Genomic DNA, 16,325 nt, shown 5'->3' on the forward strand with positions numbered 1-16,325 from the left:
GAACTTTAATATATAGATAATTATAAAATAAACTAAAAAAGTATGAAAGAGAATGAAAATCAAGAGATAGATATAGAGAAAATAATAAAAGAGAGAACAACTTTACCCATCAAGTGGAAGTGCAGCAAACCATCATTTCATGAAACCTTTAAACTAAATACCAATCATTTACATTCCTTAGTTTTTTAAAACGTAGATTGAAAATTCCATTATAACTCTTTCACTGAAATATGAATTTCAACTGGAATTCAAATCCCATCCATGAATCTAAATATGATGACTCGTTTAGTAATTATGTACAAGATTTATCATTTAATTGAGACAGAAATAATGATGTTTAAAATGAATTTGTAAATAGTGATATACTTATATTATATATACTAATTAAATTTCCGCCCGCGCGTTGCGGCGGGGACCCAATGATTGCAAAACGCGTGTTAGTAACGGCAAGCAGATACCGAATATCAAAACATAAATAAAAATGTCGTGAAAAGGATAGTCAATCCGTCCTAAAAAACGATTTTAAATAACCTAATATATAATAATAGGACCCACACGTCCTACACGTTGGAAATTCGGTTGTTTTCAGTTCAATTATTACGGTGCTAACACGTTAAAATATGGATGAGCTCGGTACCTGTAACGGCACCAAAAGTACCGATCCGGAAAACCATCGAAATTAGGTACCGGCACCGAAAATGCTCGGTACAATACGGTATGGTATTTGAAGGTAAAAATCAATAAATATAGGTATGGTGCTAGACCGGTGTCGAACCGAAAGTAACGATTCTGAAAACGCCAAAAGGTGGGTACCAAATTGGTACCGAAAATGATTTGGTATAGTAAATTTGGTACCGATACGATACCGGTTTGATCACAGGATTTGATACGATTTGCTCATCAATAATCTAAATATCCAAGTTAATTTTACATGCTACAATTCATTCATTACGTAAAAAGACAAAAAATAAAGCAAAATAAGTTCTTGTGTATATAAAACCTCATTCAAACGAAATACAGTTTACTTACTGTGTGTATGAAAAGTAATTTAAACTGTGCAATTATTTGCATTGCTACGTTGCTACAGGATTTGATAAGCTCGATACCAACCGGTACCGAAAATACCGTTACCGAAATCCCCAAAAGTGGGTACCGGTACCGAATATACCTGGTACAGTACTGCTTGATACGGTTGGTACTGGCACAACACCGGTATTTGAGGGTAAAACCCGATGAATACCGGTGTCGAACGGATACCGAAAATACACTCAGTTTGGTAAATTTGATACCGGTACTGGTACCCGATACTATTCATTCATTTCTATTTTTATTACTTTTCATTCACTTCTCTTTTTAATATTTATTTATTATTACTGTTCATTCACTTCTCTTTTTAATATATAGATAAATATATAGATAAATTGTGAAAAGTTATAAAGTTGAAATATCTAAGATAACAATTTTACACACAATAGTTGCAATAAGTGTATTAGCTTAACATGGTAATGTTGTTTTACTCCTAGTGTTGGTATTAAATAATTGATTTTAGAAAACTGTAACACCTCAAAACCCGAATGTTTATATTGTTGTATGTTCCTTTTAGGATATATTATGAAATAAGTAACTAGGCTAATTAACCTAGTTAAGGGAAAGGTAAAAACCTAAGGAAATATGAAAATGGTGCCAATTATGTTTAATTATCAAACATGAGGGACTAAAGTGAGGTAAAATGAAAGTTGAGGTTATACATATGAAACATACACACAAACACACACACGTACGTGTGTTCTGGAAGGAGCCAGGAAGCTCCATGAGAGCTCAAGAACCCTAATCAAGAAATCATCAAATTGAAAGGTTAAATGAAGCTTAAACTCATAACCGAGCACGGATTATTGATCACCTTCACAAGGGGATCGCAAGGTATGTCTTAAAAGTTAGATTTGTGATTATGCCCGAAGTGGGTTATGTTGTAAATTGCAAAATTGTATGAAATTGAGTATGAGTATGTGTTAGAATCCTCATTTGGAACATGAATTATGCATGGTTTGGGTTAATTTGATGTTTATATGTGAAACCCATTTAGTTATGGTGATGATGACAACTTGAATGATCACCCATGTCCAACTCTTGCTTAATATTGATGTATTTTGGCATGCATGATAGATTCTTGTTAGAGGAATTGAAAGAAATGTGATACTAGTATGTTTAATGATTATGTAGAAATGATTCATGATGATTAGAAGGAGGAATTTTAGTGAATTATGTATGAGGTTAGAAGGATATGCATGAATTAGTTGTACATTAAGCTTAGATGGTAGTACGCACACAAGGTGTTTGATGAAATGCCTAAACGACAATAATATGTGAAATCCGTACCATACACTTGAATGATGTGATGAATATATATGGATTGTTTGATCGTATTAGTTTCAACTTAAGAATAGTTATGGAACGAATGAGAATCCTAGAAAAGAGTAAACTTAAATGATATTGGCGTTAACTATGAAGATGTTGTTATGAACGGAATGGTATGTATATGTGTAACTATTTGATTATGCGGCCAAATATGTCCTACAAAATGAGTATGAAGCATAGATGGCATAATGACTATGTTCTAACATGTTAATTTGTGAATGAATGTGTGTCTAAGTTGGAAATTGAAATGCTTGATGGTTGACTTTATGGAAAGTCAACAATGGTAGGAATGTTGTGAGGTGGATCTCTTATCGTAAATGTATGGTTTAGGAAATCAAGTGATGTACGATATATTCATAGCGAGATATGTAATGGCGTGTTTATATTATGCGAGTAAAAAGGATCTCATTGTTAATCTATGCTATGAGTTGCAAGAAATCCACTAATAAAAGTCAATTGTTAAGCATAGATTTATCGTGATTGATGCTATGTGTGGCCTTGTTTACTAACAAGGGTATTAATGTATGGTCATGTAAGGATAGATAGCATGTCTACGGGCTCAAGTACGGAGGCTAACGGGTCAAAAGAAAGCATGGGACCTATGCTTGAACTTGGACGCTCAAGGTAAGTGACATCCAACTCACTTCTTAGTATATATACATAAGAACTTTCTTGTTTATAAATGAAGGGAAGTCATGTATGGTGTGAAACGATTGAAGGTATTAAGATAAGTATTGATCTAGATAGTCGAAGGTAGTTTGTGGGACCAAACGGGTCGAATAAATAAGAGTAAGTGAGGTAATGGTAATAAAATTGGTAATGATTAAGGACCCGGGGTAAGGATTCTTAGTCTAGTATGTAAGGAATTGTTTTACGGATGTTTAGGAACAAGTTTCAAGTGAAACGGATGCAAAACGAGCAAGTTATGCGAATTTTAGTTTTAAAATGGAAGGCTGATCTGGGCTTCACCGTAGCTTACGGTGCCCACCGTAAGCTACGGTGGGAGCTGGGGCTTTATTTCTGCCGTAAGGCAGTTTAAGGCTGCCGTAGGACTTTTGGGGGCCACCATAAGCTACGGTAGCCACCGTAGCTTACGGTGGAGGGCTGATGCAAATGTGTAGTTTATGAAGTTCCTTGTTTTTCCTTCGATTTCGGACCCCGTGAACCCATTCCAAGCCTCGTTAAGCATTTATAATGTTCCTCAACCCTATCAAACGGCTAGGTAAGTTACGGGTGAGCATGGAACTCATTCTTAAGACCCGAAACATACCCAAATGACACTTAAATAGCGTTTATGATGGGAGAGTAAGATAGGGATGTGGGAACGAGTATGCGGGGTAATGAACTAAGTATTGGATATGCATGTAAAGATTTAACTTTCTTCCAATACGCTTAAACTAATAAATAATCAGGAATAAGAGTGAGTATGAATATAAGTTTGTTCATACATGTTATATTATACGAAGGTTTGTATTTAAGATACGACAGTAATTCGTGGGGAATTAGGTAAGTGTATGTACGAGTTAGTAGGTATGAATGAATGTATTTATGTATTTATGTAAGTATATGTACATGTGAGTGAGGGTATACACGTGAGTAGTTATGATTCGTTTTATGTATGCATGCAAGTGTGTATGTATATCTGTATGCCAGTAGGTAAGTTCGTATGCTCGTATGTTTTCAATATGATTGAGTATTGACGTTAATGATAGTGTACCTTGAGAATGTAGAATAATGCAGGTACAATGTTGAAGTCTCACAAGGGAGTGGATACTCAGACGGAAATGCCTAAATGCAAAGGATTACTGAATGGAAAGTGAAAGTGTATGAATATTGTTATATTCATAATGTGTACTAACGTTTGAAATTGTATGGTAAGTGTAGGTTGCACGAGTCACGAAGGATCACCGAGGCGTGGAGATCGAAGACCGAGACACAAGTTAGATTGTACGGGAATGCTTGGATAACTAATTTAGTAAACATAGTTTATGTTTTTATTTTGTAAATGAGTTGATTGTTGTATTCATTGTAAATGTGTCACCTTAAAAATGAACTTCAAGTATGTTAAGACATTCATAATGAAAGAAATTTTATGGTACGTATTTCCGCTGCGTCTTTTTAGTTAAAGCGTGTTAGGGTGTTACAAAAACAAATCCAAATGCATGCTCTCCACCCACCTAAACGACTTTGTCTATGGGGAGGGATTAGGTTTGGGGCATTGCTTGACACATAACGAAGGTAGGATCTACAAGCTTATGGCGAAAAATGAGGGGTGTGATGTGGCGTGACTTAACTTGACGTGGCCATATGAATTTTTTTTTTTATTAAAGTAGCCAACCAAAGTCAGCCTTTTTATTTTTAATTGAAGGGCATCCCCGCCCCAACCAACGCCCCACTCCCCACAGCGTAGGATGTTACTTTTATGTTGGTGGAATCTTCAATATAAAGAGATAGAATTGCGTTATTTACTTTCACCAAAATACCTTTTAAACTGTAAAATTTATATTATTTATAGAACAACTAGTTTATGCCTCTCTGCGTTACGGGGCGATAAACGGAATATTTCTCAGTTTAATAAAATGAAGGTCTATATTTCGATTACTTGTACATGCTACTTATAACACAATCTCAATAAAAATTACACCGATACATAGATAAAAATACGCATGCCAAATAATTTTTGTTTTAATAAAGTTTAGGAATTATAAAGTAACTTTATTAAAGTCCAAGAGTAGTAGCGGTGCCCACCAACAGCTAACGGTCACTATTCCCCTGAGTTGATTCATTGCGGTAGCAAGGGAAAAAAGCTAAATGATGAAACACTAAAAGGAATAAAAGTAGAAGGACTAAACATGTACATTACCAAAGTTAAAGTAGAGAGACTAAACACGAACATAAACAAAGTTAACAAATAAAAAAAGAACTTTTTTAGAAAAACGGAGAGGCTAAACACGTATGCTAGCAAATATGAAGGTTTGAAAGTTAAATCCAAAAAGAATCGACCAATGAAAGGGCGTCACCCGTATATAGTAAATTATACAAAAAAATAGGGTACAATTCTTCAAATATTAGAGAATTATCTTATTATCGGTGTATTCATTTGTGAATACTATTAGTGTTTATGTAAAAACAATAATACATACATTCCTAATGATCAGGGCCGGCCCTAGAGGTGGGCGTGGAGGACCACCGGCCAAGGCCCGTGATTTCGTAGGGTACGTAATTTAAAAAAAAAATCCAATATTATATGTAAAAAAATTAATAGGGTATAGCCAAACAAATACTAACACAACATAGGCCCATTTACAAAAAAAAATAAAAAAAAAATAAAAAAAAATCATATGGTTTTGATTAGTTAGCCTATTAGGTTAGTGAGCCCAATACCCAAATGATTGTTGATGACTAAATTGTTGGTAATTTATACAAAAACGATCATCAAATTCAGACCCGTATTCTTTATTTTTTTTATTTTTTGTCAAATTAAGGTATGATTTAAACTGTTAAAAGTTGATTCATCAATTTGCTATCAAGAAAGCAAGGAGGGCTTCACGAATCATTAGTTAGCTATTAGCTTATTAGTAATGATGCATGTGTGAACTTGTCGATTTTCATTTGAATCCACTAGAGTAGGAAGTATATTTGGATGTTTGTTAGTTGAGAATTAAAATAAAGTTTTGACGAAGATGATGTTTGCTGTAAGTGATAAGGTTTTAAATATATATAAAATTAGTCATGGAGTATTAAGGAGGGACCTCTACCAAACATCCCCTAAATTCAGTAGTTTGTAATCATGAGGTCTGCCGCTCCCCATATAAACAAACCACCTCTTCATGTTCATTCTTGCAGTCACTACAATTCTAAGAAGTAAGTAATGCCTTTGAATGCTAATAATATCTTCATTTTTAATTAATTTAGTTTTGTTGTGTTGTTGTTGTTGTTGTGCAGTGTCCACAAGTAAGCTGGAAAACATAGAGGAGGAAAAGCCATGTCCATGTCCAAGTCGATTGCCGGAAACGCCAACCGAATCTATGGAGTTCCTTGGGAGGTCATGGAGTGTTTCGTCTGTGGAACTCTCAAAAGCCATTTCCCATAATTATCTTCAACATAAAAACCCAAACTTATTCTGCTCACCCCAAGATGTAAGGAACATTTACTAGAGGAGATACTAAGTAAGCTTATGTATTTATGTATTTATTTGGTTTCATTGGATTGTAGGAACCTCAACCATCAGAAAAGGCAGATACCCCTCCTAGAAAAAGTGATGAATTCAAGGTAACTAACTATATCTTAAGTAACTATCTAACTGAAAGGTCACCCTGACCAGTTTAATCCGAACTTATAACCACGTTATAAAAGGTTTGGTTTTCCTGGTTAAAAGAGGAAGCGGTTCAGTTGATTTGTTAACCACGGCTCAACTCATTTCAAACAAAAAGTTCGATTGGGTTGTATGATATTGTGAAAAATGGTGAAAACATATCGAATGATACGGCAAAAAAAATTAAAATATGGGTCGTATTGGGGCCAAATTATACGGGCTATATGACTTTTTATTAAAGAGTAAATTGCCAAAATTGTCCTTTAGGTTTAGGCCTGTTTGCCAGTTTCATCCAGAATGATTTTTTTTTGCCAAACAGCCCTTCACTTTTGACATTTTTTGTCATTTACATCCAAACCACGAAGTTAATTTACTTTTTATGTTAAGTTAAAGAATATTTTGATGAAACTGACAAATATAAAACATCAGGGACGATTTTGGTAATTTACTCAAAACTCTTTTTAATTTCTTTTATTTAACTAATTTTGTCACGTATATATAAAATAGAATATACATGCAATTTTTATAAAAAAAAAAAAAGTTTTCCACATAATTTTTATAAATTTTCATTCAAACCACTAACTCAGTTTATTTTTTCTGTTAAGGTGAAGGATGTTTTAAATGTTATAAATTAAGGTAGAAATTAATATCTAGTTTTTTTATATAGATCGGTTTTTTTATAAAACTGATGTATATAAACAAATTGGAAAATAATTTTTTTCTTATTTTATAAAATTTAAAAGATCCTTCATCTTAATAGAAAAAATAACTGACTTAGTGGTCGGATGAAAATTTATTATAACTACGTGACAAAACTATTAAATTTTTTATAAGAACTGCATGTATATTCTGTTTTATATATATGTGACAAAATTAATTAAATAAAAGAAATTAAAAAGAATTTAAGTAAATTGCCACAATTGTCCCTAAGGTTTTATATTTGTCAGTTTCATCTAAATATCCTTCAACTTAACAAAAAAAGTAAACTAAGTTAGTGGTTTGATGAAAATGGCAAAAAAAATGCCAAAGGTGAAAGGCTATTTGGCAAAAAAAAAAAGTCATTTTGGATAAAACTGGCAGACTACAAATTCCAGAATAGTGACTTGTATCTCAAGCAGTGAAACTTATATTTCAGCATTTATTAAGAAAAGTAGGCGACGGATCTAGATTGTTTTAATGAAAGAAAACAACAGGATTTTAACTAAATGGAAGCATAAAGTCTCGTCTACCAAAAGATGGTCTTTTCATGCGCCTTTGAATTTGAACACTTGCATGTGGGTGAGCCAAGTTGAGACGGTCGAGCTCGAGCTCAATTTGGCTTAGATTGTAAACCTAATTGAAAACTTGACTCAACTCGGGCTAAAAAAAATAAGAAACTGGCTCAATTTGGTTTTGGCGTAGTTTAACTTGCTTGGACCGTATAATGAAAGTCTTGGGGCTTAAAAGATTGAATGTCTTATACTTGGGCTACAAAGTGAGTTAATTTAAGTGAACCAATGAACGAGCCAACCTTGGATCAAGCTCAGCTCGTTTACAAACTGAGCCAACTCAGGGTGCCTCGTTTACAACCAAGCCAGCTTCGAGCAAGCTCCAAGCCACGAGCTATTTGGTCAGTCCTATGTGTAACGGGTCGTTTTTTATGTGGGTTGAATCGAACTCGACAGGCTAACCTGTAAACACCGCATGATTTATGTTTATAAAAACAAATAAGGTGTTACTCATGATTAGAAAACACTAATAATATCTATCGATAGAATGACTAAAATTGAGACCTTTAATAAAGGTCACAAAAAAAGATGGCTATGAGTATAAATGAACACATACTCTCATCTACAGCATATGCATATCGTTCGTGTTTTGAGCTTTATTCAGTAACAATTTAACCTGATGCAGGAGTTATATCTAATTCATCACGCCCTCAACCAAGATTTTGTGTCTAGCCATCAATTGCTCAGAAATGGGGTATGTATATAGCCTAGTTTGACTATTAACATTTTGAGTGAATTGCACTATATACCACATTTCAGGCGGTGCCCTTTGCCTTTAAAATTGATAAGTTTTGTACTTAATGTTTCAAAATCTTACATGCTACGTCCTTTTGCCCTAACCCAGTTAATTTTTAACGTTAGATTTTAGTAGAGATGAGATTTTTTACTGAAATACCGGTACCGTACCGGTACCATACCGGTACCGTACCGATGCCGTACCATGATCATAAACGGTACCGGTATCGGTAATAGATTTTTCAAAATTCGGTATCGGTAAAAAAACGGTATCGGTACCGGTATTTTTCGGTAAATACCGGTATTAATACCGAATTTAATAATGACTTATGTATTTTGCTATTATATTAGATCACACTATGAAGTTGTATTTTCTTGAACATTGTTTTACAAAAACCAATATCAACTTTCTTTTGTTTGGTTATTTTTAATCAATTATGATGATGTCTTATGTTGGAATTTGGACATTAAAAGACAAAAGTCGAACACATGGATGTTTACCTTTTGATTTTTTTTTACTACTTAATATGTTTACCCTTTGTTTACATTCCTCTATATATTACTCTAGTTCAATTAATAATGGATGGATGGGTTGCACATGAAATTTTTTAGGTAAAACAAAAATAAAATTTAAATACTAAATATACCCTTTTCTCACCACCCTTTCTCTCTTTAACCCCTCTTTCTCTACCTATTATCCTCCGCCACCGGCCACCAACCGCCTTTTCTCCTCTACCTATTCTCCCTATATTCCTTACTCAATCAGTCAATCCTAATGCATATTTGGTCTTACTATAAACCCAGATCCAAATCAGGATGAACATGTTTAAATAGTAAATCAGAACTTAAAAAAGTCAAACAGAACTGATCTGATCTAAAAAAAAAAAAAAAAAAAAAAACAGAGAAACGATATGTATATTGTATACAACAAATAGCAACTTCGTAAAATCACAAAACATATCAAATTATCAATAACACTAATACAGCAAAACACAACTATGACAAAACGAATAATAAACTTGTAATAATCAAATCTACGTAGTCGATTTGAATCTAATAACAGATAAACACGTTGAGAAAGTATATCAGAACATAAACGAAGTCAAACGAAACAGATCTAAACAAACATTAAAGCAAAAACGATAAAATATACACCGAAACCCCTGTATTTTACCCGCGACGTCCTGGTGTAGATCATATTCTGTAAAGACGGTTTGGTTTTGCGATGTTGCATCAGATCGGGTTGGTGATATTTTGATTATCAAGGGTGATGTGGTTCTGATTTTAGTGGTTGCCGGCAATTTGTTTAAGGTTTGGTCGGTAATACCCTAAGAGACCAACCTTTTTTCTTTGGCAACACTTTCTTCTCCCGAGCAGATCTGGCTCAGATCGAACTTGTGAGCAGGTGTGGTGGGGCGGTGGTAGTGGTTCAGATGGTGGGGTGGTGCTCTTGGTTTTAAAAAGCGAGAGGCGCACAAAAGCGACGAGGTCTAAAAATGAGGCGCAAAAGCGGTGGGCTTTTCGTACCCAAGGCGCAAGAAGATTATATAAACTTTTATATATATCCCATAGGTTTTTAGCAGCCCTTATCGAAAATATAGTTATAACTAAGATTTCTATATGATTTTACCTACATGTACAAGCCAATTAAAACCTATTGTTCAACATTTTCATGCATAAAAACACCCAAAATACAAAAGGCGCGCGCCTCAAACCTCAAAAAACCCAAAAAAAATGTGCTTTTCTTGAGCTTTGTGGAAAAAGCGAGCCTCATGCGCTTTTTTTTAAAACCAAGGTGGTGCTTCACCCGAGACGGTGAGGGGGTGCGGTGGTAGGGGTTCAGATGATAGGGTGTGGCCATGCCAATTGGTGTCTCTATGGCAGGGGTGGTTCACCGGAAAAAAACCCGTGTTTAGAGAGAGGGGGCAAAGAGAGTTGAGAGAGAGAAAGGTTTTAGGATTTTTATATATCTTATTATTTTGTTTTATCTTCATGTGCCTTGCACATGACCCAAGTTAACGTTAAAAATTAACTGGGTTAGAGCTAAAGGACGTAACATGCAAGTTTTTGAAACATAAACTACAAAACTCATCAATTTTAAAGGCAAAGGACACCGCCTGAAATGTGCTATATAGATAAAGGACAAAACTTGCAATTCACTATTAATTATAATAATGACATAACAATTTAGTATTTTTATTTTTTTTGTGTAGCTTTACAGGAACATAATGAGAGGAAGGACAATGGGTAGATGGATAAAAGATCAGAAAGAAAGGAGAAAGCATGAGGTGAGAACACACATAGCTCAACTGCATGCAGCAGTATCGGTGGCAGGAGTTGCCGCTGCTGTGGCCGCTCTTACTGCCACATCAGCAACATCATCATTAGTCAATGATAATAATAACAGTAATGATAAGGAAGAAAAAGGGTGTTCAAAAGCATCAAATGCAATAGCATCAGCAGCAGCTCTAGTGGCATCACATTGCATAGAGATTGCAGAGGATATGGGAGCTGATCATGAGCAAATATTATCAGCCATCAATTCTGCAACTACTGCAAGGACTAACGGAGACATAATGACCCTAACTGCAGGAGCTGCCACAGGTACCGTTTTTTTTTCCCAAAGTAGCCAGCCATTGTGTCATGCAATCTCAACAATGTCACACATGTTAGCCATGAGATACACAATTTAATAGTCGGCTGCGTATATATGCTTTTACCCGCGTGTTCATAAGAAACGGTTTCATCTGCCCATGATAAACGCTACGCGAATTGAATTCGAGCAGCATTAAAAAAATACCTTTCCGACTGTCAATAATAAATGCTACGAGAATCAAATTCAAGTAGCATTACCAAAATACCTTTTTGTCTACCAATAATAAATGTTATGTGAAACAAATTCATATCTAATTCGCATAGCAGTAAAAAATGCCTTTTTGTCTTCCTATATAAACTGTCACGCGAAACAAATTTGAGTATCTGCTTTTTTTCACTCATGTAACTCATGGTTAGGTGTGAAACTGTTTTGCCGTGACCAACACACTAGAAAAAATGGCTACTTTCATGATTTTCTCCTTCTAAAATATTGTTGAACTAACCTTCTATTAGTTCTAATTATGATAAGAATAACAGTACTACTACTGCTACTACTAATAATTATAATAATAATTACTACAGCGTTGAGAGGAGCTGCCACATTAAGAGCAAGGCTGCAAAAGGGAGCTGAAACCATGGCTTTGGGTGAGGAACAGGGGGAAGAAGGCAAAGAATCGCACGTATTGGCAACCTTGAATTTTGTTTCTAAAGGGGGACAACTTTTAAAGCTTACCAGAAAAGGTAATTCCATCGAAACTAAATGTCAAACAGACATGAGGTTTAAGAAGGGATATTAACATCATTTAATTTGCTAATTCAGGAGACCATCACTGGAAGGAAGTTTCTTTCAAGGTCAACACAAAATGGCAGGTAAGCATATCAAGATTCTTCTAAAGATATAGTAATACATATATATATTTCATTAACAATAAGCCGTGTTTATGGAGGGGCAACAGGTGGTAGCAAAACTGAAAAGCAAGCATATCGCAGGAACTTTTACAAAGAAAAAGAAGTGTAAGATATGATACCGTATTGTAGTCATAAGACTTGTTGTGTTTATCTGAAATTAGCATTGACGATATATATACTCCTGCTGCAGATGTAGTCTCTGGCGTATATGTTGGAAGAGAGATGGATGAAGAGCGGCAGTATTTCGGGATAGAAACGTCTGAAAGAATAATACAATTTGAATGCACCACTAAAGAAGAAAAACATAAATGGATAGAGGGCCTCCAGCATTTGCTGAATTGCAGAGCTAATATGGCAAGGTTTACACAGCAGCACTAATCCCAAGTCACTGGGAATTAAGAATGTGTAGTGTCTTTTGGATTTATATCTATTGTGATTGATTGATCGATTGTGTTTATCAATAAGAGTGAGAGTGGAATGATTTATCAGTTTAAGGAATTGGCAAGACATCGATTTTCAATATAAACTCTATAGATAACTGCTCAGCTCCTCCATCAATCATGTTTCCTTTCCTCACTCTAGTTCTTTCATGAAATCAATGTTATCGACAAATACCTGCAATATGGAAATATGAGCAAAATTAGAAGTGTTAAAGAACCAGAAAACAGTTTGTCGAAAACTTGCCGATTTCCATCCATCTGGATCCAAACAGGCTGTTATCTTTGTGTTTAAGAACGGCAAGGGCCCAGGTTGAAGCACTATCTCCCCACCAAACAGTTTTACAACTTGTGCAGTCTTATACACATCATCGGTTCCTATTGCAATCTGAAATTGTTAATAAAATACACTTGTTTAAGACATTGGATTGTTGAAAGCTATGTAGTTAATATCAACCGATATATCAATGATATACCGGTTATCGTCCCCTGCCGAGATATCGGTACAAAATATCGGTCAGAATATCGGTACCGATAATATCAGCGATATTGACTAATATTGGACCGAGATTTGACCAATATATCACCGATTTTCCCGATATCAGTACCTTTCTTCTTAGTTCTACTATCTGTCTTTTTTCTTATCGTTGCTATTAGTGTTTTAAGTCTTAATTATTAGTTGTTATTGTTAAATGTTAGTGTTTTAAGTCTTAGTAAGTTCCTACTTACTACAATTGTTAATGTTTTGCAAGTTGCAAAAGGTTAATTTGTTAATGGTAGGAGAGTATACTGAATTGTTAGTGTTAAATTGCTATATATATAAATTTAGCATGATATTAAAATTGCCGATATCTCAAATATCGGTCCTTGGCCGATATCCAATATTTTACCGCATTAACTACTTAGGTTGAAAGAAGTGAATAATACATAGGGGTTTAGCGATTCACCTGCCCATAACCATTTCCTTTGTCATATTCCGTGATGCCATAGTTGTATGTCAATTCCAACACTGCACTTGCATCTTCAGACCCATACCCCATTCTGGCTTTTGTGCACTGAAAAACCATTACATGACAAACTATTTGTATATGAGAGAAGACTAGAGAGTGCTACAATAGAATCACCTTGTTTTCAGGTTCATCACTTTTCCGGAGGAGTTTCATTCCATATGCCTGCAAGCAAATATAAGAGAGGGTAACTCTACACAAGAAGAACATGTAGCTATAATTTAATTGCGTGTGGGTGGTTGACCTGCTGATAGAAGTTAATGGAGCGATTCATATCTCCTACTCTTAACATCACTTGACATAGAGGCTCAGAAACACGGCCCTTCCTCTCAATGAGCTCAAACGTGTAGCCATCTGGATCTTCAATCAGCGCCTTTACTGGGCTAGCTTCACTCGTAACTTTTCCACCCTTGGCTTTTACAAGATCCACAGTTTTAGCAACCTAAACACAGATGATTCATGCACTTGCCATTTTCATACAAAGGAAAGGAAGAGACCGCATTTTAAAAATACAGGACGTCATTTCTAATCTGAAATATAGCTAGATCAAACCAACTTACGTCCTCAACTGCTATACCGAAATGTCCAAAACCATTTCCAATGTCATACTTGTCAACTCCGTAATCTGCATGAACATTGTTAGAAAATGAAAGCCAGGATCAGTAAGAAGCAATGATGTATGTAACTCAATAAAACTGAAGTTAAGTTAGTTATATGGACCAAAGGGATTCTAGATTAAATAAATATCCATGTTAATCAAGGTGACGACATACTGTAAGTAAGTTCAATAACAAAATTAGTCTCTTCAGGTCCATATCCCACAAAAGCATTTGCGTATCTTTCTTCTGGTATGTTGCGTTGCCTTAACACTTTCATACCCAAGCACTCGGTATAAAACCTAGAAAAATAAACATGTAGTATTATTATTATTAAACTTCCAAGAAGAGCATACAAGAAGAGCACAAGGGCCGTACTTTATAGTTTTCTCCAAATCCCCAACACGATATACAACATGTAACATTTTTCTATTATCCTTTCTTGGCCAATCTATTGCATTTTCCTCAGTGATAGTAGTTTTAGCTGTGCTAACATCAGATTTGAGTAATGTGGATGCACCCACACCAAATAACTGTGTCTGAGGTATAGCTGTAGGATTCAGTAACTAAATAAGATTAGTTATCAACGCATTGTCATATGAAGCTAACACATAATGTACGAGTAAGCTAACATTACTAAATTTGTTCATAAAAGGCTCAATTCGCGTGAAAAATAAAATTAAATTACACAGTGTGGCACTCAATTCCATGGAACAAGTACAACACAAAAAGCTTTCAACAATTTCCAATTTGTTATTTTTGAGTTAAAAAGATAAACTTTGTTGCAACAGCATCCATCTATGGTTTTGAATATTGGTAGGATTCGATGAGACATAACAAATTGAAGGCACAAAACAAGTTTTGTTTTTTTCCTTGAGAAATCCAGTGTAACGGTCGATTGAATAAGCAAAAAGAAATACAGTTGAAGGAAGGAAGAGTAGGGTTGGGTTACCGGCTCCAAGCTGGATGAGAGCAAGCCTGCGGGAAGTAGCAGGAAGAGATACGTCGCGCCGTGAAGAAGAATATGGAGGTTGACAAACAACACGAAGAGACCAACACGCCATTGTTGGCAGATCATTATCCTTCCCATTCAGATAACAACTTATTTTTATATGCTCTCAAATTCATAGATATATAGACAGATAGAGGGTTTCTTTTTCACACACAAAATAGTTTTACAAACATTTTTTAAGGGGTAATCACGAAAATAGCCATTGACTGACTGGTCAATTTTTCAAAAATAGCCAGTTAACACGGCTTCACAAGCCGTTTCAAGAATTCTGACACGGCATAAAAGGGCTTTCCACAACATCCACTCAGCTTTTGACACGTGAGGACACCCTTTCTCTCTCCTTTTTTTTTTCTTTTTTTATTTTGTCATCAGACAATGTGGCAGTGGTTCTATTTTGTCATCATAAATGCAAAGAAAAGTGTGTCATCTCTATCCTCTTTCTCTCTCTCTCCTATTTGAAACGACCCCTCCCACTCCCTCTTCTTCAACCTTCTCCTCCACCGTTCCATCCATATCCACACACACAACATGAGCAAAGACAACAGTTTAGCCGAAATCCTGCCGTTACCCGGATCATTAAACCCACCCCACGGCTTCGCTGACGACGTCGACACCCTCGGCCCATACTCCGGCGACCTCCCACCGCCCCCGACGGCGTAGATTTGGTTCCCTTTGCCGCTCACAATCACCAGCAGCCGGTCTCTTTGATAGCTGAAATTGCTTGGCCTGTTATAGATTCCATCAATTTTTGTGATAAGTTTATAATAAAATTAATGGAAGTTGAGGTTGAAAATTTCTGATATCTGCCAGAACCATTGAAACATCAATTTTTGTGATAAGTTTCACATATTAAAGGCTTTGGCAAAATGAGGAAGTTCCATCAATTTTTTGGTACAGTTCCATCATTTTTTTGAAATGAGGAAGTTGATGGTGGTTTACGGTGGTAGTGGTCGGTGAGAGTGATGGTGGTTTACGGTGGTGGTTGGTTGCAGGGTGGTGGTGCTCGGTGAGGGTGGTGGTTTACGGTGGTGCTCGG

At 35.5% G+C, this 16,325-nt stretch overlaps 2 protein-coding genes across 3 annotated transcripts; one reads left to right on the plus strand and one right to left on the minus strand.

The window, feature by feature from the left end:
* The first annotated feature begins 6,177 nt into the window (after positions 1–6,177).
* Positions 6,178–12,735, plus strand: LOC110895741 (VAN3-binding protein). Of its 2 annotated transcripts, none has more exons than XM_022143098.2 (9): positions 6,178–6,279; positions 6,361–6,554; positions 6,631–6,687; positions 8,624–8,692; positions 10,947–11,337; positions 11,911–12,069; positions 12,149–12,198; positions 12,276–12,342; positions 12,428–12,735. In XM_022143098.2, exons 1-9 carry the CDS (start codon positions 6,246–6,248, stop codon positions 12,613–12,615), a joined length of 1,209 nt encoding a protein of 402 aa, XP_021998790.1. In that variant the 5' UTR covers positions 6,178–6,245; the 3' UTR covers positions 12,616–12,735. The 2 variants fall into 2 exon arrangements, with proteins under 2 accessions (XP_021998790.1, XP_021998791.1); XM_022143099.2 differs by having other exon boundaries at positions 12,285–12,342.
* On the minus strand, positions 12,630–15,385 carry LOC110895742 (probable lactoylglutathione lyase, chloroplastic). Its single transcript, XM_022143100.2, has 9 exons — positions 15,230–15,385; positions 14,656–14,827; positions 14,455–14,579; positions 14,242–14,306; positions 13,926–14,123; positions 13,799–13,846; positions 13,622–13,729; positions 12,922–13,062; positions 12,630–12,852 (listed from the first exon to the last, which is right to left on the minus strand). The coding sequence occupies exons 1-9, from the start codon at positions 15,339–15,341 to the stop codon at positions 12,811–12,813; spliced, it is 1,011 nt and encodes a 336-aa protein (XP_021998792.1). The 5' UTR covers positions 15,342–15,385; the 3' UTR covers positions 12,630–12,810.
* Positions 15,386–16,325: the final 940 nt, after the last annotated feature.

The sequence above is a fragment of the Helianthus annuus genome, chromosome 12 (assembly GCF_002127325.2).
Source record: "Helianthus annuus cultivar XRQ/B chromosome 12, HanXRQr2.0-SUNRISE, whole genome shotgun sequence".
Lineage (NCBI taxonomy): Eukaryota > Viridiplantae > Streptophyta > Magnoliopsida > Asterales > Asteraceae > Helianthus > Helianthus annuus.